The 26,417-nt window shown below is 43.2% G+C and overlaps 1 protein-coding gene across 2 annotated transcripts in view; it reads right to left on the minus strand.

The window, feature by feature from the left end:
• Positions 1-26,417, minus strand: part of TNMD (tenomodulin) — a 163,730-nt gene that overhangs the window by 37,514 nt on the left and 99,799 nt on the right. For both annotated transcript variants that reach the window (XM_033946525.1, XM_033946524.1), the window contains exons 4-6: positions 20,892-20,993; positions 16,123-16,276; positions 648-799 (exon numbers count right to left, since the gene is read on the minus strand). In XM_033946525.1, the coding sequence (XP_033802416.1) occupies positions 648-799; positions 16,123-16,276; positions 20,892-20,993 (408 nt within the window). The remainder of the gene's footprint in view (positions 1-647; positions 800-16,122; positions 16,277-20,891; positions 20,994-26,417) is intronic.

Raw genomic sequence — 26,417 nt, forward strand, 5'->3', positions numbered from 1 at the left:
AATAGCAAAATGCATCTGCTGGATGTTTGCAGCCTCTGGATGCCATCTAAAACAATGCAGATATGTTACCACTTAGGCAGTTGGAACTGAACTGAGCTGTTGGGCTTAAGATCTCTATAGTTATATTATACTACTATTTATATTGATGAAAAGTTCTAGAAAATTCTTGAAGTTACTCTAAGGATCCATTTTACTGTGGCCTATAGCCAAAATTAGCTCATCATGCCAGTGCATTGAGGGTATGCACACACACAACACGCCCCTTCCTCTGCCCCTCTCTGCCCACAGCTACTGTAAACTTACTGCCTGAATTGCAGCATGGTAAATCTTTTTTTTACCATAGTGGCAAGTGCAGCATGCATGCGGTATTGTTTGCCATGTGGCAATACCCTACCATGCCTTAGTAAATGTAAATGGGCTTCTAAGTTTACTCAGCTTGTAATCCATCTGGAATATTTTGTAAAAAGGTATATTTCAAAGTATCAATGTCCTGGTCACATAAACAAAGTTTGAGAGGAGTGATAGCCATGTTTTATACTTTTATGGTATAGGCAATTAAGAAAGAACACTTATTACCCAAGAACAAAAAAAAAATTGTCACATAATTAAATCACAACCAACTAATTACAGGTTGATTCTGCACTTACATAGTCATTGACTGGCAGTTCTTCATCAGTGAGATCTCGGGCCTGACGCTTTTGTCCTGGCTTGGTTTTATCATCCATTTGGAAGTCCTTATTTTCTTTTGGTCTGAATAATTTTGTTGCTGGAATACTGCTCTCTTCTGCCTCAACCCCATCTGTATAGTTTTGAAATTCAAGGGCAGAATAAGATAAACAGGAACAGTATAGGAGGAAATCCTTCTTTCAGGAGCATTGAGCATATCCTTCAGGGAAAAGTATTTAAGAAAGAAATGTGGTAACATAGACATTGGTACAGAGGGAGCACAGGGGACATGACCCCCCCCCCCCAAATTTGGTGGCCCAGAATCATCTTCATTTGTGGCCCAAAGGATGTTGGCGGTGACAGCCAATTGCATATGCTGCTCTGTTGCTGGTACTGGCATCTTCTCTCTACTACAGTCTTTCTTCTCTGACATAACTTCCATTTCCTCAGAGGTGGGCCCTCAGAAGAGAGAAGTCATTGGTGCTAGCATCAGGACAGCGTATGTAATTGGCTACCTCCAGTGACATCCTTTTGGCTGCAAATAAAGGTAGATCGCTGGGTGGGTGTGGGGGCAGGAAGGAGGGAGAAATGTCACACTCGAGGGAAGGGAATGAGGAGAGAGAGAAAGCGTGTGGGAGGCAGAAAATGTTGGACTCATGAAGAGAGAGAGAGGGAGAGATACTGGATGGGGAGAGCAGAAAGGAGGAAAGAAGAAATCTCATATATAGGTTAAAGGGAAGAGGGTAGAGAGTTAAAAGCTGGACTCATGGAGGGAGAGGGAGAGAGAGTGATTTTGGTTGGGGGAGGGAATGAGGATTGGAGGAGAGGAAACTTTCAGGAGGCAGAGAGAAAGAAATGTTGGACTAGTGGAGGGAAAGGAGGGAGAAATGTTGGACTGGAGGGGGGTCAGAAAGGAGGAAGGTAGGGGAGATACTGGACTACAGGGGACAAAAAGGAGGAAGGGAGGTCTGCTGTTTATTGATAGGAATAGGGGAGAAGAAACAGGAAGAATATGATACATTTTGAGAAGAAGGCAGAAAAATGGAAGAAAGTTGATTGTTAAAAGTTAATGCCAAAGATGGATATAGAGCAGAAGGTGAAGGAGAGAAAAATAGCAAAAGGATAAGAAGGCCCTTGAAACACCGTTAAGAGCACAGGCAGAAAGAAGTACAACCAGAGGCTGGGAAAAGATGATAAGAAAAATAAAATCAACAAAGGAAGGGGAAATGATTTTATTTTTAATTTAGTGGTTGAAATGTGTCAGTTTTGAGAATGTATATCTACTGTCTTTATTTTGCACTATCCCCCCTTCCTCCATTTTACTAATTTGCAGCAAAGATTTCTATTGCAGCCCAGAGGGCTAAATGTTCTGACTCTCATAGAATTCATAATAACGTCAGAGCATTTAGCACCCCAAGTCATGGTAGCAACCTCTACTGCTTCTTAGTAAAAAGGGGCATACATTTGTCTATATTTCTGTAGAAGGTACTGAAGTGATGTTGCACATTTTAAAGTCATCTGCCTTGATTTCTCTGAAAAAAGCAGAATATAAATGATAGTTAATTAAAATTTTCTCTGCATAGTGTGCTTTGTGTAGTTTAATTTTGTGGTTGTCATTATGTATTGTTAATAAGATTACCCTATATACTCGAATATGTCGATTTGTATATGTCGAGACCCCCATTTTTCCCCCCCAAAAGGAGGAAAAATTGTAGACTCGAATATAAGTTGGGCGGCTTAATAGTCAAGTGCCCTGCCAGGATCTGCACCCAGTGCCCCCTCCCTCTCCTGTCAGGTTCTGAACCCAGCCCCCTCACTGCCAGGCACTGCACACAGCCCCCTTTCCTCCCTCCTCTGTCAGGTTCTGCACCCAGTTTCTTGCTTTGTCAGGCTCTGCACCCAGCTCCCTCCCTGCCAGGCACTGCACACAGGCCCCTTCCCTCCCTCCCAGGCTCTCTGCCCCATCCCTCCTTCATGGGAGTCATTCATGAATCCACTCAGCACCAAACAGCAGCACCAAAGCATGCTCCTGCTCGGTACCGCTCAGCGGCTGAAGACGGAACTTGTGCCGGCAACCGACTGGGTTAGCAGTGGGGCAGGAGCATGGAAAGCTCGCTCTTGCCTGCTACACCTCTGGACCACCAGGGATTCCAGCTGCAGAGGAGGTAAGATGGGCAGGACAGGGAGGGGGACAGGGTGCAGAGCCTTGCAGCCCGGTGGAGGCCTGCAATAAGTCTGGGAGGGAGAAGGGTGTGCGCTGGATGCTGGCTCGAATATGAACCATGACTTCCATTTTTGGTCCAATTTTTCGGCCACAAAATCCCGGTTTATATTTGAGTATATACGGTATATTGAGTGTACAGTATATGAAAAATGAATGGAAGAAATTAATTTACAATTGGTACCATTATTATGGGGGCGGGGTCTGGAGTGGAGCTTAGGCGGGGCAAGGTCTAGAGCGGAGCTTGGGCATGGCTGGGGTGGAGCTTGGGCAGGGCAGGATCTAGAGCGGAGCTTGGGCATGTCTGGGGTGGAACTTGGACAGGGCAGGGTCTAGAGCGGAGCTTGAGCATGTCTGGGGTGGAGCTTGGGCAGGGTCCTGGGCAGAGCTATTGCCCCCTCCACCCCGGGCAAAAAGCATTCTGCTGCCTATGACACAGACTATCTTGAAATGCTTTAAAAACATTTAGAGCAAAAAGAATGCACAAGACACACAGTGGAAAGAAAAGAGGAAAACAATTGAAAAATAGCTAAGTCAAAACTTTTCTCTTCAAGGACGCCTACAATACCTGACATTCCTCTCCCTCTCTGAACATGAATGGACTTATCAGCAGACAATGACAAACGCTTGCAAAGAATTGAGCCCCCCTCTCCGGCCTTGCCCTTTTGTGTTTTACCATTCCCCCATCATTACTTTAACTTTATTTATATCTCAATGTAATTTTACTCCCTGGTGCTCTCTCCTTCCTGTCATGTCAGTTCTTCATTGTTTACAACTCCCTCTCAATGTGTTATTGTTTTTAAATTTTCTTTTATCCTTGTTTTATTATCCTTACTTATATACAACTCCTTGTAAACCATTTAGATAATATTGGATAGACGCTATATCAAATGACAAATAAACTTGTATATAGTAGAGGAAGGCTACCTAATGGATTTTTTTTTTTATTATTATTATTGTAACATAATGAGAAAATGACAGAGAAATTCTGAACTTTCAAGTTTTCTTGCTCTATGTTCTAAGTCTACTTGGAAGTCATTAAGCATTCATAATAGCAATACCAATTATGATTTGCATGTTTTACTTAACTTCAGCTTGTCAGGATTAATGACCTTAGCTTACTCAGCAGACTGGATCTGACAATGTTACAAGACCCTTGCTCTGGTATGCATGACGATATATTGTCACTCGGCATTGAAATTGTTCTTTGACAAGAACTACACAAGCAATGCTACATTGTAAAGTAATAAAATATGGCATCTTTCATCAAAACTGGACCATAAAGTGCTGTGCAATTATAATATTTCAGAAGCGTATAAATAGCCAGCTGTGGCAATATGAATATCAATCTAGGGCCTGATCTAAATGAGAGCCTCCAAAGCGGAAAAGGGATAAGGAATAACGAAATCAGTAGGATGGCTAATGCATAACTTTAAATGGATATGTGATCCATTTTAAGCTAAGTATCCAAGTGTGAATACTGAAAATGCCAGCTCAACTTTAAACAGAACTTATCTGTTTAAATTATTTCTGGTATTTCTGCATTTGAACTTGAACACGTCAGATGTAATGATGGAATTTTGCCACTAATCTCCTAATTTATAACTGGTTGCCTAAATTTAAATACCATTTGTGCACTTAAATTTATGGACTACTGCCATTCATGTGGGTAAGTGTACACTTATATGTAAATAATAATAATAATAGCAGTTTATATACCGCAGGACCGTGGAGTTCTATGCGGTTTACAATGATTAAAAAAGAATGCTACAGTTGAGTAGAACTTACATAGCACACCTGTTATTCTGTAATTACGTCTTCAAATGGCTTAATTTGTAAATGTAAAGGGGACATTCACAGGGACAGGACATAGGCTTGTCTTAGGCAGGACCAGCAATTACTCAGATTGCTTATAGAATATTGTAACACCAGAATTTATGGAAATGAAACTTGAACTGGGACATATCTTGCTCTGCACACCAAGACTCAAAATCTCTCCAGTTTCTAGTACAAGTTAAAGAAAAAAATATTTTCCTTGCTTGCAAAAGAGTAGTGATAACTCCATTCCACATAGTAGAGGAGAGTGTGTGGTGCAGTGGTTAAAGCTATATCCTCAGCACCCTCGGGTTGTGTCCTTGGGCAAGTCACTTAATCCCCCCCCCAGGTACATTAGATAGAGTGTGAGCCCACAGGGACAGACAGAGAAAAATGGCTTTCCCTTCCAGGCATCAAAATGTGCCCCTAGATATTCTAAGCATTGAGTGATCCCTAATTTGCTCTTTTTTTGAGAAGATGACTCATCCTAGAGATTTCAAGATCTGACTTTGCTCTTATGAGCCAATCATTTAAATATGGATGGACTAGAACTCCCTCTTTATGGATGGTTGCCATCATTACCACCATAACTTTGGAGAAGGTTTAGGAGGGGGGGGTTCATGAACAACCCATAGGAGAGCACTTGAAATGGTAATGGCAGTCCAAAACAATGAATTTTAGGAATTTTCAATGTGGCTTCCAAATTGGAAAATGTAGGTATACCTCCTTTAGATCCAGTGTCATGTGGAACTCTCCAATGTGATGTCTCCATTCAGAAGTATGGAATTCAAGGGGTTTTAAATTCAGGATGAGCTGAAATGAATTTTATTTGGTACTACAAAATATATGGAGTAATGTCCCATTATTTGGGCATGGGAGCTCCTGCTTCTAGGGTTCATTTTCAACTTGGACACCTGTGTTACCTTTATTGCCATCGAATGACAGGGGGAAACTACAATATATTGTAAGGTGGTGGCAAAACTCTAATATATAGCCTCTTTGCACAATATTCAGAAAGTGATCTGAATCAACTCCTTGAAGAATTCAAGTAGCCAACCTTCCATCTGCTCTGTCAAGGCTTGTGTAACCAGTCCACTCTTCTATAAATGTAGATATACTATTCACACCATGTTCCTCAGAAAAATATATATAATTACCAAGGTTATCTGGAACTGTAGCAAAACGCTAATCTACATGAATGTTCGCCGGGTTTGTTAAAATGGCCTCGGCATTCATAGTGGACTAAATAAACCTACACCCCCTATATTTTCTTGTGGCTTTTCATTGGTCCCTAGGGGTCACATGTAAGGGGGCATAGGTTTATTTAGTCTACTATGAACGCCGAGAGGCCATTTTAACAAACCCGGCGAACATTCATGTAGATTAGCGTTTTGCTACAGTTCCGGATAACCTTGGTAATTATATATATTTTTCTAATTTCGTTGTTTCTTTAGTTTATCAGTTTGCCAATCTGTGGGTTTTTTTGCAGCCTTTGTATCCCCAACCCTGAGGAAAATCTTGAAACGCGTCGGAGGGGAACAAGGCATATCCGGTTAACAGATAAGTTTATAACTATTTATAGTCTTCTATTTAATTGCATTAAAAATGAGCACTGACACTTTATAATTTATTATATAAAAAAATCAATTCATTGTAGTTATACATCATATGTCAAAAAGGTTCCGATGAGGATGGCTACCACACATAGCATACAGTGTGGCATTCTGAGGAACATGGTGTGAATAGTATATCTACATTTATAGAGGAGTGGACTGGTTACAATTGTCAAATAGTGATACCATAGTGCCTGCATATTGCTGTCAAGGCTTGGGCATACAACATCTCATTATACTCCTTTGAAGGCTTCCCTGGTCTTTCTAATCAAAATGGAAGGAAAATCTAATCTGCAAATGCAAGTGCTGGGAGTAATTTCTTTTGTATGGCCAAAACCATTTAGTCCAGGGGTGGGCAACTCCAGTCCTCGAGGGCCGGAATTCAGTCAGGTTTTCAGGATTTCCCCAATGAATATGCATTGAAATCAGTGCATGGAAATAGATCTCATGCATATTCATTGAGGAAATCTTGAAAACCTGACTGGATTCCGGCCCTCGAGGAATGGAGTTGCCCATCCCTGATCTAGTCTCTTGGAATCTAGCCTTATTTGTGGCTAAATGAGTAGAACACTTCAGTTTGTCTTCCAGCAACTTTTGAGGCTTTGCTTCCATAGAGAAGCTTCCCTTGAAAAAGAAGACTGTTGAGTCATGATTTAGAGGCCATATTTACAGCTCAATTCCTGAGCCATAGGAGGCACCTAGAGGAAACAAATACTGACACAGTCCATGCTGAGGTCCTAATGATGTCATATAAGGCATCTGCCACAAAGGCCTTGCCCACATCCATGCAGGTAGTGTCCTGGACTATACTTTCTATCTTCTGAACATTTGTTTGCATGCTGTACCCATGTCACCAAATGCATGACAAGTAAGCACTTGCATACAGTCATCTAGAGACCAAAAGCAGCTGGTGACCTGGATTGACCACTGTGAAGATGGGCTAGATCAGTGGTCTCAAACTCAAAACCTTTGCAGGGCCTTATTTTGGATTTGTATGTACTTGGAGGGCCTAAGAAAAAATAGTTAAAGAAAGATAGGCCTATACTATCGTCCACCCGGACAAACCGGAGACATCGATGAAGAAATGGAAGCCGAGATGAAGCGAGAATGCAAAGGCGGTAACACGGTTATTATGGGAGACTTCAACTACCCTGGGATAGACTGGAGTCTCGGAAGCTCAAGATGCGCTAGGGAGACAGAATTTCTGGAGGCTGTACAAGATTGCTTCATGGAACAGCTTGTTAGAGAACCGACAAGAGGAAATGCCACTCTGGATCTAATCCTAAATGGGCTTAGGGGACCTGCAAAGGAAGTGGAAGTAGTGGGACTGTTGGGAAACAGCGATCATAATTTGATCAAGTTCAAGATGGAAGTAGGAATACTGAAAGGAAAGAGAACCATAGCGACAACTTTTAACTTCAGGAAGGGTAACTACGAAGCAATGAGGGGAATGGTAAAGAAGAAACTTAGGAACACTTCCCAAAAATGGCAGACGGTAGAACATGCCTGGTCCTTTTTCAAGGACACGGTGAGCGAGGCGCAAAATCTATATATCCCCAGATTCAGAAAAGGGTGCAACAAGAGTCGAATAAAAGACCTGGCGTGGATAACTAAAATAGTGAAGGAAGCGATAAGCAATAAGAAAAATTCATTCAGAAAATGGAAAAAGGACAAAACTGAGGTAAACTGGAGAGAGCACAGGAAGTATCAAAAAGAATGTCACCGTGTGGTTCGAAAAGCCAAAAGAGAGTATGAAGAGAGACTAGCCAGGGAAGCACGAAATTTCAAACCGTTCTTTAGATATGTTAAAGGGAAACAGCCGGCTAGGGAGGAGGTGGGACCACTGGATGACGGAGACAGGAAGGGAGCGGTGAAGGAAGAGAAAGAGGTCGCAGAAAGACTTAACATGTTCTTTTCATCTGTATTCACAAACGAAGACACAACCAACATACCGGAACCTGAGCAATTCTTCAATGGAAATCAAGCACAAAAGTTAACATCCATAGAAGTGAGCCTTGATGATGTGCGCAGACAGATAGAAAAACTAAAAACTGACAAATCCCCGGGTCCGGATGGAATCCATCCAAGGGTGCTGAAGGAACTAAAGGAGGAAATAGCGGAACTACTACAGCAAATTTGCAACCTATCTCTGAAAACAGGTGTGATTCCGGAGGATTGGAAGATAGCCAACGTTACGCCCATCTTTAAAAAGGGATCAAGAGGAGACCCGGGAAACTACAGACCGGTGAGTCTGACCTCTGTTCCGGGGAAAATGGCGGAAGCACTAATAAAGGAAAAAATTGATGAACATTTTGAAAAACACGAACTTCTGATAACCAGCCAACATGGTTTCTGCAGGGGGAGATCGTGTCTGACCAACTTATTGCACTTCTTCGAGGGAATTAACAAACAGATGGACAAAGGAGACCCCATAGACATCATATACCTAGATTTCCAGAAAGCCTTTGACAAGGTGCCTCATGAACGTCTACTCCGGAAACTGAAGAACCATGGGGTGGACGGAGACGTGCATAGATGGATCAGAAACTGGTTAGCGGGTAGGAAACAGAGGGTAGGGGTGAAGGGACACTACTCAGACTGGAGGAAGGTCACGAGTGGTGTTCCGCAGGGCTCAGGGCTCGGGCCGCTGCTATTTAATATATTCATAAATGATCTAGAAACAGGAACAAAGAGTGAGATAATAAAATTTGCAGACGACACCAAACTATTTAGTGGAGCTCGGACAAAGGAGGACTGTGAAAAATTGCAAAGGGACTTAGACAAATTGGGGGAATGGGCAGAGAGATGGCAGATGAAGTTCAATGTTGAGAAATGTAAAGTATTGCATGTGGGAATCAGAAACCCGAGGCACAGCTATACGATGGGAGGGATGTTATTGAATGAGAGTACCCAAGAAAGGGACTTGGGGGTAATGGTGGACATGACAATGAAGCCGACGGCACAGTGCGCAGCGGCCGCCAAGAGAGCGAATAAAATGCTGGGGATAATCAAGAAGGGTATTACAACAAGAACGAAAGAAGTTATCCTGCCGCTGTACCGGGCAATGGTGCGTCCGCATCTTGAGTACTGCATCCAGTATTGGTCACCATACCTTAAGAAGGATATGGTGTTACTCGAGAGAGTTCAGAGGAGAGCGACACGACTGATTAAGGGGATGGAAAGCCTTTCATACACTGAGAGATTGGAGAAACTGGGTCTCTTTTCCCTGGAGAAGAGAAGACTTAGAGGGGATAAGATAGAGACTTACAAGATCATGAAGGGCATAGAGAGAGTAGAGAGGGACAGATTCTTCAAACTTTCAGAACATAAAAAAACAAGAGGGCATTCGGAAAAGTTGAAAGGGGACAGATTCAAAACGAATGCTAGGAAGTTCTTCTTTACCCAACATGTGGTGGACACCTGGAATGTGCTTCCAGAGGACGTTATAGGGCAACGAACGGTACTGGGGTTTAAGAAAGGATTGGACAATTTCCTGCTGGAAAAGGGGATAGAGGGGTATAGATAAAAGATTACTGCACAGGTCCTGGACCTGATGGGCCGCCGCGTGAGCGGACTGCTGGGCGCGATGGACCTCAGGTCTGACCCAGCGGAGGCATTTCTTATGTTCTTATTAAAGAAATGACAATTTTGCATGAGGTAAAACTCTATAGTTTAGAAAACTTTCCTTTTGGCTAAGTCTTAGTAATAATATTGTAATTTATAGCTAAAGAGACATATGATCAAGAAATTGTTTTATTTTACTTTTGTGATTATGATAAACATACCAAGAGCCTCAAAATAGTACCTGGTGAGCCGCATGTGGCCCCCGGGCTTCAAGTTTGAGACCACTGGGCTAGATGGACCATTGGTCTGACCCAGTATGGGTATTCTTATGTTCTTATGTACTTTAAAGGTCTACTTCAGCAAATATTAAAACTTGCAGTCATGAATGTCCTTCAGAGCCATTCCACCTTCCATGGGATGGGCATCTTCTTGGTTACCTCTGTCACCAGGGCATTCACTTTGACAACTTCAGTTTCTCTTTTTCCTCTGGGACCAATATGTAAAGCTTATCTATTGCTCTTCCAACACTGAGGCTGGCCCACTGTACGAGATGAGAGCCTTTATCACCTAGCTTGCCAGAAGGCTTTGATTGATTTACAGTTATCCTCCAAAATGGGATTTCCTGAAGACCTGCCTCTGCAATGGGGACTTAGAAATACTTAAAGCTTCGAGTGCCTCAGAATCATAGCTGCAAACTCTTTCCTCTGAAAGAAATGGACTGCTGCGGGGACATCAACCTCCTAATGGGGAGCTCATCTTCCTCTAAGGGATCCACCACAGAAGAGCCCCTTTCCACTAATCTGGCTGCACTGTAGTAGTTGAATTCCAAACCAACTGCCACCAACTATGCTTCCCTCTCCCCCAGTCTTCCTGCATCTCAGAGCAGAGTCTACTTGTTAGGACTTCTCTAGAGCTCTCAGCTGCTTCCTAATTTCCTGGCCTGAACCTTGCTTATGTTTTATGCAGTAATAGAAGAAACTCAGAAGAAAAAGCCCCAGTTTGCATCAGCTAGCCAGAACCCTTCACAAAACTCCCAGGAGGATCCTACAGAGAGATCTTTTATCCAGCTAAGGCATTCTCTGGGCTAGAGTGAGAAGAGAGGTGGGGAGCTGTGTTTGCAGGAGCAGACAAAATGGCCACTTCTCCTGTGCTTTTGTCCGGGGCCGTGAGAGGAAGCTAAAGTGCTTATCTGAGAAGAACCCAGCAAGAGGCCCACTGACCTGTGCTACTGTGGTGTACTGTTCACTACACAGGGAGTAATATTTGGCATGCTCTTAAGGCACCTCTATAAGTTTTGTCAGTGAGATTAATGCATCCACCACTTAGCGAGACCTCCTCAGCATGCACCTTAGCTGATGCCAAGTGCTGTTTTTAATGTCCATTTTTGTGCTGCTCCTGGTGAAAACATGCATGAAGGGGATAGGAAATACAAATCAGCCCTGGAGCACCTTCTTGCGACCCATATAAAACCTCGCTGTATCTGTGAAAATAGCTGTTCCAAAAGCACTGCTGCTTGTGCCAACTTGGAAAAGAGAGAGAGCAGCTTGAGGAATCTCATAGCCTCTAGGTGAGAGAGTGAAAGAGAAAGCATCAGTATCATTTACATGCGTACCCCACTCCCCTCAGCATGTCATATACAGACCAGCTGCTCTCACTAAAATTTTTTTTGTATTTTTAATTAACTCCAATTAAACTAGACGGGAGGAGGGGGAAAGAGACAACCAAAACAACTCATATAAGGTCTGCCTGGTATGGAGAGAGATCTGGACAGCCACTTTTGTCAAGACCCTGGATCTCTCTTCCACTACTCAGGCTTAACTGTGTAATCAGTTCTTCAAATGGGCCGAGGAGCTCTCTCACTAAACTAGTCTTCTGCTGCACAAAATACCTGTTGCCATCTGCTGGAGATAAAACATGTTGAAGTAGTACCTAGGCTGCATAGAACGTTTAATAAGGTAGGGCTTATAGTTCTTAACTTTGTCTCCATCTGGTGGCTGAGGAGCAAAACCCATTTGTTCTGGATTGATCTGATGGACAAAATGGAATTCTTTTTCTTACAGCATGTGAGTACTGTGGTGCTGGATTTATAACTTGCTGTCAGTTAATGAGCAAAATTGTTTCTGAAACATTCCTTGCCTCTGGTTAATGCATAAAAAAGGTGACAATCATTTTTTTAGATTGCATATATTATATGAAGACTGTTGGGGAACATATTGCTGCCAGCTTGTAAAATATATTTATGTTATTTTGGGTACACTGTTACAAAAATTAAATGAAAAAGGCTGTTGTAATTCATGGGTACCATGTACAGTATATACTGTTAGCGGGCTTGATATACTTTCCAATCCCACAGAAGTTAGAAAGAATTTTTCCATGTTCAGATCCTCTGTCTGTATAACTACTACAGACTGGGAGTAGGATCTAGCCAATAGGAAGGCTGTGAGGGCTAAGCATTGAAAGTTCCTCATCTCAGGAAGGGAGGATGTGTTTTGGAGGAAGTTCCTGTGCTGTAAAAGAGAAGATTTTATATATGGTGCGGAACAGAAGGGAAATAAACCCCTCCTCCCAAAATATCCCTGTACATCAGTGACGTAGTAAGGAAGTGAGGGGTGGACCACCCCAGGCGCTGTTTTGGTGGGTGCTTTGGCACGTCTCTTCCTCTCCATCCCCATACCTCTTTAACTCTTTGCTGGCACAAGCAGCATTTCCCATCAGCTGTTTGTGCTGGCCTCAGCTCTCCCTCTGAAGTCACTTCCTGGTCGCAGGACCAGGAAGTGACATGAGAGGGAGAGCCAAGGCCAGTGTAGGCAGCAGGTTGGATATGCTGCTTACACCAGTGAAGAGTTAAAGAGGTACAGATGGGAAGAGAAGGTGCACGCAGAAGAGAGGTGAGGAAAGAACAGGGGCAGAGATGAGAGCAGGGGGTGCCTCCTACTCTTCCTGTGCCACTCATGGTGCTTCATCAAGATCTGAACATTTATTTTTACATATTGTCACATGTAAAAATCCTCCATTTTTTTTTTTCTGCCAGGGTTAAAACAGCCCCAAGTCCTATGAGTATGGACAGTCCTTTGAATACAGGAGAGGGGGGTAGAAGGCAGTCAGAGGGGCAGCCCACTAAGGAGATTTCTACCAGGAATAGACAGACCTGTACACCTTCCCATTATTCCTTTTGTAGAAACCCTGAACAGCTAAGGGAACTGAGCCATAAGCTGTGCAGCCAATGGAGGGCCACAGTTTGCCAAGCAAGAAGAAAATGAGCTGCAGGTAAATTAGCCTCAGCTGTAGTGTTGAGGGTGGGGCAGACCAGAATGACAAGTAAACCAGGTTACAGGGAGAAACATGAGGGCTCCTTAGGAAGGAAAGTCCCCGCTCCTTCATGCCCAAGGAAATCTGCTTTCAGGGAGAACCAAGCTGGAAAAGTGATGGTTCTTAAACCTAAATTAGCAGGGAGGGAAAGACGGGGGGGATGGGCAAGTTTTTGAGGCAGTCCTGAGCTGATGTTCATCCCCACAGTCGGAGAGCAATGGAAGCTGACTGTTCAATGGAACTGGGAGCCAGTGAACCTGATTTTAGTGACTCCGGGAATGGCACGGAGTGGATGTCTGCTAAAGAAGACAGCTTGTTTGAAGGTGTGAGTGAATAAAGCTCTGTAATGTGAGAATGGTCATTTGAAAAAAAGCAGTTGGTTCTAGGTTACTATCTGTGCTGTGAATGTGAGTTAACAGAGTCCCCCGAGAGATAAAGGAGTCTGGTGGGTTGTTGCTTAAGGGAAAGCAGAGACAGGTAAAAGGAAAGGACAGGTAAAATTGGGAAGCCTGCCCTTATCCCAAGTTGCCCAAAGCACTTGATTTGAGGATTGAGGGGGGATTAAGAGCCAACTAATCAATTGGGAGGAATGTCCCCTGCACCCTGACAAGGTACTAAAGCAGGTTAGGGGTGCTATAGCCTGGAAAAGCACAAGTGCTACTAAGAATTATAGTGCTGTATTGGACTGAACAGTGACCAGTTTAAAAGACTGTTTGAAGTGGCTCAAGTGCTGGGTGACCTGAAGCCTGGGTGTGGAGTAAGCCCAGAGCAGAGGTGCTACCAAGACTGAGATAATTTGACTAGGCCCACCATAGGCAGTCACCTCATTCAGATGAGGATTGGAATATTATTGTACTAAAAGAGTTTTATTTTTTGTGGGGCAAGTGGCCCAGGTAAAGACAGTGTGAGAACTGTTGGAGCAATATTGCCTGGAATGAGAGTTTGTGGAAAGAAGACTAGTAGCTGAAATAAAGCAATTTTTCTTTGCAATTTATGGTGTTGAGAGTATTGCTGAATTTGACTGAAAAGTCAAGTACTATTGGCACTCCAGGGAGATGCAGGATCAACGCCTGTGGCGAAAGATAGGGATCGCCCAGTGGCCTCTCACAGCCCCACCACAATATACGCAGATGATTGTCTACCCAGTTTTTCACAATTCCCCAGATTTCTCTACATCACAATCTTGGTTGAAATCGAAGGCCAATTGGTTCACCCAGCACAAGCTCATTCTAAACCCTCATAAAACCACTGCCTGATGTTTACTTCATCCAACGATAATTCCAACTTTATTTGACTCTCCAGTTAAGACGGTCAATTGTATTAAATACCTGGGCGTTCACCTTGATACTTCCCTTTCATTCCATACACATGTTTCTAATGTTTTGAAGAAAGGTTTTTCAACCCTGTGCCACTTCAGACCACTAAAAAAAACATTCTAGATTGCACAGCATTACACTCTACTTCAAGCTTTCGTCCTCTCTCATATCGACTACTATAACATCAGTTAGGCTAGCATCTCTTAAACAAAAGTTAGACAACTCCAAACATTATAGAATACTGCCGCCAGATTCCTTTGCAATGTTGGCCAGTATGACCACTATTCTCCTCTTCTAAAATCCTACATTGGCTACAGGTAGTTTATGTTTGGCTCACAAAGCCCTCCACCAAGGTATCCCTTCATATCTTTCAAACATGATTCCTTCCTATGAGGGACCACTGAAAAGTTCTCAGCCCAACCAACAAAGATGGGGCAGTCGCCATCGAAGGCTATACACTTAGTCCAGTGATTTTCCACTTTTTTTGTTCCATCTGGAAAATATGGAATGAAAAAAATGGAAAATCACTGGATTTGGAAGTGTATAGCCCTCGACGGAGACTGACACAACTTTGTTGGCTGGGCTGAGAACTTTTCAGTGGCCCATCATATACCCCAACAAGAGCACTTTTATCCTTGGATGCAAATCGTTTAATCCTCCCTCCCCCCTCGAGAGCATATTATAAAGTCACTCACCACGCTGCTTTCTTTTTTGCTGCCCCAAAATTGTGGATTAATTTACCATCATCCATCAGAAAGATCCTTACTTTTAAGAAAGCTTTGAAAACACACCTTTTTGAATTGACTTATGGTTAACTCCCTCTGTAATGGCCTGCAGTGTCTGTCTGAGAAAGACAGTATATTTCTGGAATGAATGTCTGCTGATTATGTGATTTACTATTCCTTGATGAAGTTTTTTTTGACAATATTATTTTACTTCCCTCCTCCCCTTTTACTAGGATTACCAGATTTTCCGTCTGGAAAATCTGGACCCCTAGACCCGCCCCCAGAGGTGCGACCGTACCATTGAGCGATACAAGGGCATTATAACATTTTCTTTTTTTTTTTTAAATATTTTATTTATAAATTTTTCATTCTTACAATAATTTAATTGTACATAAAGCTTAAATTAATACATGAAAAATTATGATTCTAAATAATTCATCTTATCATATAAAATTATAACATTTTCATCTTTGTTTTCCATTTCATTCCTGATAATTCCTAACATTCTATTTGCTTTCTTAGCCACCGCTGATGGTTTCAACGTATCCTCAACGATGACACCTAGATCCATTTCCTGGGCATATAACATAGAACCCAGCATCACATAGCTATAGTTTGGGTTCCTTTTTCCCACATGCATCACTTTGCACTTGCTCACATAAATGTCATCTGCCATTACACTGTACTGGAGTGACTTCAAATGGTTAGCTCATGAATGGATTCCAGAGGAGGCAGCATCTCTAGCCCTCAAACGGGAGATTAAGGTACTCTAACTACTGTGGTATTTAAGCAGGAAACCAGTATCAGTTAAAATTTATACACCATTGTACTGGAGCTTGCCCTTTTAAATGTTTGTGGTTAAGATGAAGTTTAAAAAAAATAGTAAACCAAACCTGTTAAAATGGTTGGATGTATCCAGTGTACTGGCAAATTCTTACAGATTTCAAATATTTTTGAATTTCTTAGAAATTCTTTGTCTTCAATAGGTTTCTCTCCTGGAACCCACACGATGGATTGCTCATAGTAGGTTGCTGTAATCTCATCTCCCTAAAAATAGATTTTAAAAAATATATATAGATACAGTATATACATGTATATAAATGATTTATATAATTCATGAATATATTTATCCACTGTATGCCTAAATATTGTAGCTTTCATTAGACTCATTAAAATGTGTGATTAAACTAAAATGTGTGAAATTTATGCACAGAATTGCAATGGGGTTTTCTCATTAGGAACAGATTTGAAATCTGCTCAAAAGTTTTATGAGATGACCAGAGAAGAAGCGAAGGATAATTATTTCAACCAAAGGGTTCAATGTACTAAAGAGTATTATGAATGCATTTTAATTAGCTTGGATTAATACCCATGTAAATGGCATGCAAATAAGTTATGTGCTAATTTTCAAGTATTAAAAACGAGATGTGATTACAGAAACTTAACTGCACCTCTCTGAGCTTTCCTTGTGAAATAAGTAATGAGCTATTTTACTTAGGGCTCCTTTTACTGAGCTGCCCTAGCGGTTTTAGAGCGCGCATAGCGTGCGCTGCAGTGCCGCACGCGCTAGACGCTAACACAGCTGGCGTTAGTTTTTCTGTGTAGTGCAGGGGGGGGGCAGCGCGTGCTAATCTGCAGCGTGCGCTAAAACGCTACCATAGCTTAGTAAAAGGAGCCCTTAGTTATACATCTCATTGCCTTTCCTTGTTAAAGCTCTCACAAGCTAACATACTCATTAAGGGAGTTAGTTTGAGCTATGTTATGGCTATAACATATTGCTGTTTGCCCCTTAGAATGAGTTAAAGGGTAGTAAGGCATGTTATATTACCGTGACATATGATAGATGTCAACATGGATTGCAAATGCATGTACAATACCTCCTAGTATGTACATATGATCGTGCAAACTGTGCTATTCCAGAAAAAATACTGCTAGCAAAAAACTGCTGGCATTTTTCTGTCCTGGGAGTACTAGGCTGCAAAGCTATGGTGTGATGCTTCTGGGCACTTTTTAAAGGGGTAGGCAAAAGAGACAGACAGCTCTCCCTGATAACCCCTCCCCCTGCCAATAAAAGCCCCTTCACTGGAAAGTTCCACCCACAAAGTTTCCCAGCTTGGAAGGAGCCCCTCCCCAGCAAACTCGCTCTGACCCAGAAGGACCCGCCCTATTATGCAATTCCTTATCACCCTCCTTTAGGGCTCCCTGAGTCTACCTTGAAAACCTCTGGCATCTAATGGGGTCCCAGAGTGTTCCCCAGTTACTACTGCCTTTGCCAGCACTAGGTTCAAAATGATGCCGGTGACCACACTAGGAGTCAAGCTGCAATAAAAGAACATAAAGCCTTTATAGAGCAGCTGGACCCTTAGCAGTAATACTGTGAGATCACAACTAGGGTTTGCTGGTACCATCTTGAATTTGATCCTGGCTAGGGCAGGAGCAAATGGGGTGTACTTCTGCTTAGACCCCACTAGACCCTAGAAATTTTCAAGGCCCAGGGTGTGTATGTGTGTGTGTGTGGGGGAGGGATGTCTGATTGGGAAAGGTCTTTATGCTGAGTTGCTTTGATATAGGGCTCTTTCCAGGTCAGATGGCCTCTGGGGCTCTGATGAGTGGGGGATCCTTTTGGATCAGTGGACTTTGAATAGAGAAGCTTCCTGGTGGAGGGGCTTGTACTGGTAGATGGCTTCCTAGTGAAGGGGACATTTATTAGGGGGCTTACTGGTGGAGGGGGCTTTTATTGAGGGTACTTCTTAGTTGAGGGGGTTTGATTGGGGGGAGGGTATCGGGGGAGTTCTGCCTCTTTGTCTGGCCCATTTAAGAAGTGCCCAGAAGCATCCGTCATTGGTTTTGTGGCTCAATGTTCCTTGAATGATAATATAATGCTGATTATGAGGTTGATTGCAAGAAGTACTGTGGTACTGAGCTACCTCAGGTTAGTCACTGCTGTAGAACCTAAAGGTGCAGTATAAGCTCAACTTTTACTGTATCTTACTAACTACTCCCCTTAAAGTGCTAATAATGTAAATAAACTATATTGCACATGGGAACAGCATTCTTAAGGCTTGTTAATATTTCAAGAAGTATTAGGGAAAGGGATTGGGATTTGTATACTGCCTCTTTTGTAGTTTTACAACCATACTCAAAACAGTTTACATACAGGAACTTCAAGCATTTTCCCTGTCTGTCCCGGTGGGCTTAGTCTATCTAATGTGCCTGGGGCAGTGGAGAATTAAGTGATTTGCCCAGGGTCACAAGGCGCTGCGCAGTGTTGAGCCCACAACCTCAAGGTGCCGAGGCTGTAGTTCTAACCACTATGTCACACTCTCCTCAGTGCACTTTAATGTAAGGACTTCAGTGTCTGATATTGTAGGCTGCAAATTATTGCTACCATATTATAGTACTTATCGAAAACAGAACGGGCTTCAACCCTTTAAGGCCTCTTCAATCTGTGATTATGGAAGTGTTGAAGCAATCACTACTGGAGAACATCCAAGTCCTATTGCTTTGGAACTCATCTTAACAAGATGAAACTGTTATCTGGTGCTACAGTTTGACTTCCTTTCATTTAGCTTTTTAGTTTGAATTTATGCACCAATGAAATCACTTTTCTCTAGAAAGCAGAATAGCAAGTCTTCTATTAGAAGTAGATGATCCAGGTGTGAACAATTATGGTCTAATCTCCTGTCCTCTGCCTGATACTTAAGTAGTACTATTTTCATTTATATAACACTCTTATTCATGTACAACTGAAGTGATTAGGCTTCAGTTTAGCACACATACTGTTAATAAAGGCCACATGTGCAAAAGGATTTTTTTTTCATAGCACAATATGGAAAAACAACTGATAGTACAGTACATTTGGTCAAGAATGGCTAATGTTAAAATAAAAGGGCCTTTTCCACTAAGGTCTGTGCTCTCCCTCCCCTCCTGTGGAAGACATATTGAGGTTGTCAGGGTATAATAGGTTAAACCATTTTGCTATGATATTCCCCTCCAGGAGTTACCAGTGTGTGTTGATCAGTGAAGCCCCAGAAGAGTTTAGCCACTGGAAAAAGTTCAAATAAAGGGGCCCTCAAGCAACAATGTTTGGGAAGGCTTTTAGAATGGGAAGTCTGTTGTAATTCTATTGCAATTCGCCGTTTGTTGGGTTGCTTGGGACTAGCATATGGAGCTTACGGCTAGTTCAGAACACAGCTGCAAGTAGAGTTTGATAATATTACACAAATTTTGACCAACCTCTATTGGCTTCTAATTGATGTGAGACTCTGATTGGTTGGGGGTTTTCATCATTTGTTGGGACCACATGCACTCAAGAGAACACTGCAGTCTTCTCTGCAGAGTTCGCTTGCAATTTTTGTATTATCAGCGCCAGGCTGACGAGTACCCATGTTTCTGCTTTTTAACATTTTGGACCAACTTTCTGGAGTAGCTTGCTACTGGAGGTGTGGATAAAAATTAATTACTTTTTTTTCATAGGTTGTCTAAAGCTCAGTTATTTACCTATGTTTTCAGAGTTATGTTACCTCCTAAGAGTCCATTTAACTGTATTTTATCCTCTTAACATTTTTATTAATTTCTGTGGTTAATCTCCTAATCACTGGATACATGAACAAGTTCACCATGGTCTATTATTGCACCAGCGACATTATCTTCTCCTGAAGGTTTTGCATTATTCCTAACACCATCTTTATCACCTTTTTAACTTGGTCCATGTGATGCTAGTATATAATAGTTTTATTCCTTATCATTTAGTATAGAAATTATACTCATTCAGCAAGGCCACCACAGGTAAGCATAAGCTTCAAGCTCTTCTTGTGCAAACAGCAACAGCAGGAAGCTGCACTGCTAGTGGATATTCAGTAGAGGCAGAATAGTCTTCCCAGCACCAGATGGTTTAAGTAGCTGCACATAAATTCTTAATGGATATCCTAAAAATATTTCCCTTTGAGAACCGATGCAAAGTCCACCAAAAAGTGCCTATAGATTTTGCATCTGAACTGATTTGAAAATTCCCTAATATTATAAATTAAAGCTGTGTCATAGGATATATTTTACTGCATGCCACAGTTTTCTAAAATCAGGATTGTCTTAGAGCATGCATGCCATATGGCACTTTCAAAGTTCTTCCAAATGCCAGCAATGTAAGCAGTTCCAAGATTTATAGGCTGGCTGTGTGAATTTCATGCATTGTGAGAATAACATAGCTTGCCTGTGAGGTTTGCAATAGCTCATGGTGCTGGTATTCAAGGAAAAGTAGAAGAGCTGAAGGCACCAGGGGGCATCTAGTTCTTCTTAGGGATGATGAAGAACTCACCCCCCTTGTGCAGCTGATTCTCTACAGCAGGGGTGTCAAAGTCCCTCCTCGAAGGCCGCAATCCAGTTGAGTTTTCAGGATATCCCCAATGAATAGGCATGAGATCTTATAGCATACATTGAAAGTAGTGCATGCAAATAGATCTTATGCCTATTCATTGGGGAAATCCTGAAATCCTGACTGGACCCTTGAGGAGGGACTTTGACACCCCTGCTCTACAGGATGCCCCTTCTCATGATAAACAAAATTGTTAACAGTTATATACTGTCTTTTTCTTTTTTTTGGACCACTAGGTCCACAACAGTTGCCACTCTGTGTCCTAATGGTTATAGTTATCTCTGTACGCACCTCAGGTTCTTCAGTTCCTCTATCAGTGATTTCAGGGATATCTTTAATCTGATTTTTGATGAAGCACTTCTGAAATCCAACTAAAAAGATTCCAGTAATTCCCTAAAACAAAGAAGATATTTTGAAACATGAGTGAGAGAAATAATGACTCAAGACATTTGTACCTGAAGACAATGTCCTAATACTTTAAACTGTAGACATTAGCAGGAATGGGATTGACACAGAAAGTAAAGATGGAATATTTCATTAGGAAAGACCCAAAAGGGCCAGTATGATCTGAATGATTGGTAAACAATAAGCTAGCTGGCACAAAGAGAAATTAACTGTTTACTGGATGCTTATCTATTCATAGAAATGAGAAATACTGAAATGATGTTTTTTTTCTGTCGAGTACCACAAGTGTAACCCTTTGTGGCAGTCTGAGGAATCAGCAGTGAGAAATTTTTGCTTGAATTCTGTGTTTCTTCATTAGTGCACCAACAGAAAAAAAAAAACCCCAACCAAAAAACAAACTCTCTAGTTTACATTTGTAGGCAGACAGAGCCCAGTGTTCATCTAGAGGAAACTGGAAATTACAGGAAAGTGATAGAACAAGAAGAGAGTCCAATATCAATGGGGGGGGGGGGGGGGCTCTGGTGGCAGCAGAATCTTCTTCTTACCATATAATATAGACAGGAGCAATGTCTTAGGTATTACACCTCATGGCTTTTGACCTTCCTTCTGCTACGGAGAGCCTTCCAAGCCAAGCCTTATCAATGTAGGACAGTGTAGTGAAGGGTGAGGGAGTGGGGGAGAGCAAGGTGATGGGTGCTATCTGAGCAGCTACTCCAGGACCTCTCCTCCTCTCTGTTCACCCACCTCTTCAAATTTTGGCAGCAGTATCTCCTACCTGCTGCTCGCGATGACCTCAGCTCTCCTTCTGATAACACTTCCTGGTTGCGGGACCAGGCAGTGTCTAAGGGAGAGCTGAGGCCAGCACAAGCAGCAAGTAGGAGGTGCTGAGGGAGGTGCAGGGGGATGCACAGTGCTACAGTCCCATGCTCATTTCCTTGCTAATGTAGGTCTTTAAAATGAATCTTATACTGTGTCACTCAGATCTGTAGTCAGACATAAAGATGACATTAAAGTACAGAACCTAAAAAACACTAAAGAACAGAACCTAACAAATTGCTAATGTGTGGATCTTTGAGGGTGGAGTGGTCCCTCTGCGTTCCTTCTAATCACAGAAAGGAGAAGGAAAAACTGAGCTAGTATTGTGAATAACAATGAGGTGCCTGGCCACAACTTTTGTGTTCAGGAACATCTATTCTGAAGGCTAAAGGATAACATCATTCCTTATCACTTCAGCAGGAGTCTTGAAGGGTCTTGGTATATCTAGCGTGCACATCAAAGAGACACTCTGAAGCATCGGCTTGCTAATAGCCACTGTATGCAAAAGAGGTTTCTGCGCTGACATTTACTCTTGCAATAGACATCAATTCACAGCACATTAAAAATACATGCTAAAGAGCCTATCTATTCTGCAACAATGCAGGGGTGTACGTTGATGTCTGTCTCAGTGCCAGAAACCTATCACCAGGTCTGAGGCTGGAATAGATCTCTTGTGGTCAGTATCAGCTCCATCTCTCTCCTCTCTGTTCTACTAAATTTTAAAATAAATGTCCCTTCGACACCCTTCCTCCCCCGATTGTACCAGCATCCTCCAGCCTGAACCCATTTCCTCCCATCCTATCCATACAATATTAAAAAATAATTTTATTTCTCTGGTGTCTAAAGGACCGGACCCCTCACTTCCTCCCAACTTAATACTGCTCTGATGTCTGGTGGCACCCCTCCTTCTTCCCTGCCCAATCTGTATTTAAAAATAAAGTCTCTGATAGTTTGATGCCCCACCCCCCCTCTTTTCCCTTTCCCCTTACTGTAAAGAACCACTCCCCGGAGTTGAGTGGCATCCACCCACCCCGTGACCCCTTGAGGGATTGAGGGATATAGATAGAGACAGAGATAGGATGATGAAAAGGTATTGAAAGGTTTTAGACAAAGGATCACTTACAGGTCATGGACCTGATGGGCCGCTGCGTGAGCGGACTGCTGGGCGCGATGGACCTCTGGTCTGACCCAGCGGAGGCAACTTTTTATGTTCTTATGCAAGCCCCCAGACTCCCGTACCTGAAGAGGGAGGAACAATACCCTCTTCTGCCTCTGATGCCATCATCCACACAATGGTAGTGAACTACCCTGTGTAGGGCATCCTGGGATACACCAGGCAGGGCCAACCTGCTATATAAGAAAATTTTTCCTTTATATGGCAGAGTGGCCCAATCTGGTGTATCCCAAGATGCATTGCATGGGTCAAGGGACTCCAGTTTCTGGATGATGGTACTGGAGGCAGGAATGAGTGGGCACCGCTCCTGCTTATTCAGATATGGGAAACCAGGAGGGAGGGTGTGCAAGAAGGAGAAACATTAAATAGTTTTGCTACAGTTAAAGTTCTGTTGCTACATACTGATTGCATTTGCCACTGCTGAAGTTATACATTAGTAAAAATCCTGGTTCACAACAACTTTATTGGAGCCAACTGAGTTACTGTGCGAAGATTATAAGTCTGAACTGTTTATTTGGCCTGCTAGATATCTATCTGGTTCCAGTCTTGGTGCCAAAATCAATACATTTGTTTGTGTATACAGTTCTCACTTCTTAGGCATGCTCTAGGCAGCTGCCTAGGCGATCACTAAAACCAGGTTTTATATACTTGTCTATGTGAAATCTTCAGAATAGAGCTCTAAGGGAACAATGCATATATGGAAGATATGAAATAATGATTATGGCCATAGCTGGAAAATATCAGTCTATGACTTTCAGTAGAGGTTCCCCATAGGATAATAAAGCTTTGGAAAATTGTGAGAACAAAACAGAAAAATTATTTAATTTGTATCATTCTTTCATTAATAGTTTCTTGGCTGAACACAAATAGACTTGTGAATTTTAAGAAAAGTCACTCATGCTGGTTCACTGGACATGCTTCAGCACCGGATTTAAAGCTAACCCTCAACAATTCAGAAATTTCTTTGGTCAAGAAGTATAAATATCTTAGAATTATTGTTGATTGGCAATTAAGGGTTCCTTTTACTAAGGTGCGCTAGCGGTTTTAGCATGCGCTTAGAGCGTGCTACATTGCCCCGCGTGCTACACGCTATGACGTCACCAGCCAAACTCCCCCTAATAAAAGGGGACGAGCCAACGGCTGAGAGTCCACAGTGCAAGGCCAGCCAAAGGGAGACTGTAGGAGCTGTGCCTAGTCCTGAGCACATGGTAGAACAGTCCTGAGCACATGGCAGAACAGTGAGCGGAGCAGAGAGTGTGCTAGCAGGAAGAAGCGGAGAGAGGAGCAGAGAAGGCGGTGCTAGCAGGGGAAGAGGCGAGAGCTAACTCCGCCCACCCCCGACATCACCAGCCAAACTCCCCCCATAAAAGGGGACAAGCCAACGGCAGAGAGTCCACAGTGCAAGGTCAGCCGAAGGGAGACTGTAGGAGCTGTGCCTAGTCCTGAGCACATGGCAGAACAGTGAGCGGAGCAGAGTGTGTTAGCAGGAAGAAGCAGAGAGAGGAGCAGAGAAGGCGGTGCTAGCAGGGGAAGAGGCGAGAGCTAACTCCGCCCACCCCCGACTTCACCAGCCAAACTCCCCCCATAAAAGGGGCGAGCCAACGGCGCGCAGCCGTTCAGCGCACGGCGAAGGCGAGCGGCAGAGGCGCTCGCCTTAGCGAGAGCGCCTTTGCGAAGGGCCTCAAGAAGGGCATCAAGGAAGGGCTATCAACTTTAGCCGGTCTCTTAACTTCTACAACTAGCTAATTAACCAATTGACTTCAGTCTTTCTTCAACTTTCTTCCAACTCTTTCAACTTTCAACTTTCTACTTTCTACCTAACCAACAAGCAACTAAACCTTTCACACTTAACAGGCGGACCACACCAATCACTCTATCCCCAAACCATTTTAACAGGCAGATCACACTATCCTTTAACATTTAATCAGACTGACCTCACTAGCACACTAACAAGCAGGCAACCTTAACTGACAATTAACTAACTACTCTATCTCCTAGACCAAGAACTAACTAGCTACCTCTATCCCTCCAACCTCAACACTTTCTGACAACACCTAACAGCTCCCATCCTAAAAAATATAAAAAAAACAATAAAACAACTTTTGTAAATGGCAGGTAGAACTAGAAGCAGCAAGACTTCTATCAAGACAGGCAGTCCAGTCACCAGGGGATGGCTACGGTCTTCGTACAGATGGAAGGGAAGCCAGGACGGAAGGCAGAGGTCTCTGTACAGACCGAGGCCATCCCCTCAAAGATGTCTACAGTCTCCACACAGACGGAAGGAATGGATCAGCAAAATGAAAGCCTTTTGCTAGAGCTGAGGAGCCTGAGAGAGGAGGTTCAGCGCTTAAGATGTATCCGAGACTACGAGACCTTCATCGACGGAGTCATCCAGGAGCTGTCTCAGATCGCCGAACAGGAACCTGACAAGACCATCCTAGAGACACCCAAAGCATCCAAACCTGCAAACTTGAGACCAACCGTCGGAATACAGGAAGTGGCTGGGGACGCTGATTCCTGGCAGCTGGTGACTTCCTCCACAGGAAAATGCAGAAGACCTTATTCTGTCTCTTTCTCTCACATACAGGGCAGCTCTATATCGACACCACAAATCACCCTGAGGAACAGATACCAGCTGCTACAGGAAGGTCCTGACAACGAGGAACAGGAAGTTGTTCAGCAGACGGTTCTAGTTCCGGAGTCAACAGATCGTCCCACCCCTAAGAATCACAGAGTGGTGATCATCGGGGATTCGCTGCTGAGGGGCAATGAGGGTCCAATTTGTAGATCAGACCTGCAATCAAGAGAGGTCTGCTGTTTGCCAGGGGCCAGGATCCGGGATGTAACCGCTTGCCTAGACAGACTCATCAAGCCCCGTGACTACTTCCCCATGATTCTCATCCACGTCGGAACCAACGACACCGCCAGGAGCACCCCGGAGAGTATACCTGAAGACTTCAGAGCCCTGGGTGAGAAGCTGAGGAGGATGGATTTGCAGATGGTCTCCTCGATCCTCCCAGTAAGGGGCAAGGGCAGTGCCAGGGAGGATTGCATCCAGAGGGCAAACGACTGGCTGCAGGGATGGTGCAAGGAGATGAACTTTGGGTTCTTGCACCATGGAGAGGCATTGCAAGGACTACAGGAACCAGACAGGTTACACCTGACCAGAAGAGGGAAGAATGTCCTTGGACACCGTCTAGCCCGCCTACTACACAGGGCTTTAAACTAGGTAAGTTGGGGGAGGGTACGGGCACAAACAACCTACCTGGCAAGCTAAGCTGCCAATACTTTTTTGAGACTAAGGTAAGTAAACACCGATCTGGGTCAGGGGAGAGTATACACACTTTCAAGTCTGGGGTTGGCTCACATTATAATTCTGGGTCACATTGTAATTCTGGGTCTAAGGGGAGTACACATTGTAA

The sequence above is a fragment of the Geotrypetes seraphini genome, chromosome 5 (genome assembly GCF_902459505.1).
Source record: "Geotrypetes seraphini chromosome 5, aGeoSer1.1, whole genome shotgun sequence".
NCBI lineage: Eukaryota > Metazoa > Chordata > Amphibia > Gymnophiona > Dermophiidae > Geotrypetes > Geotrypetes seraphini.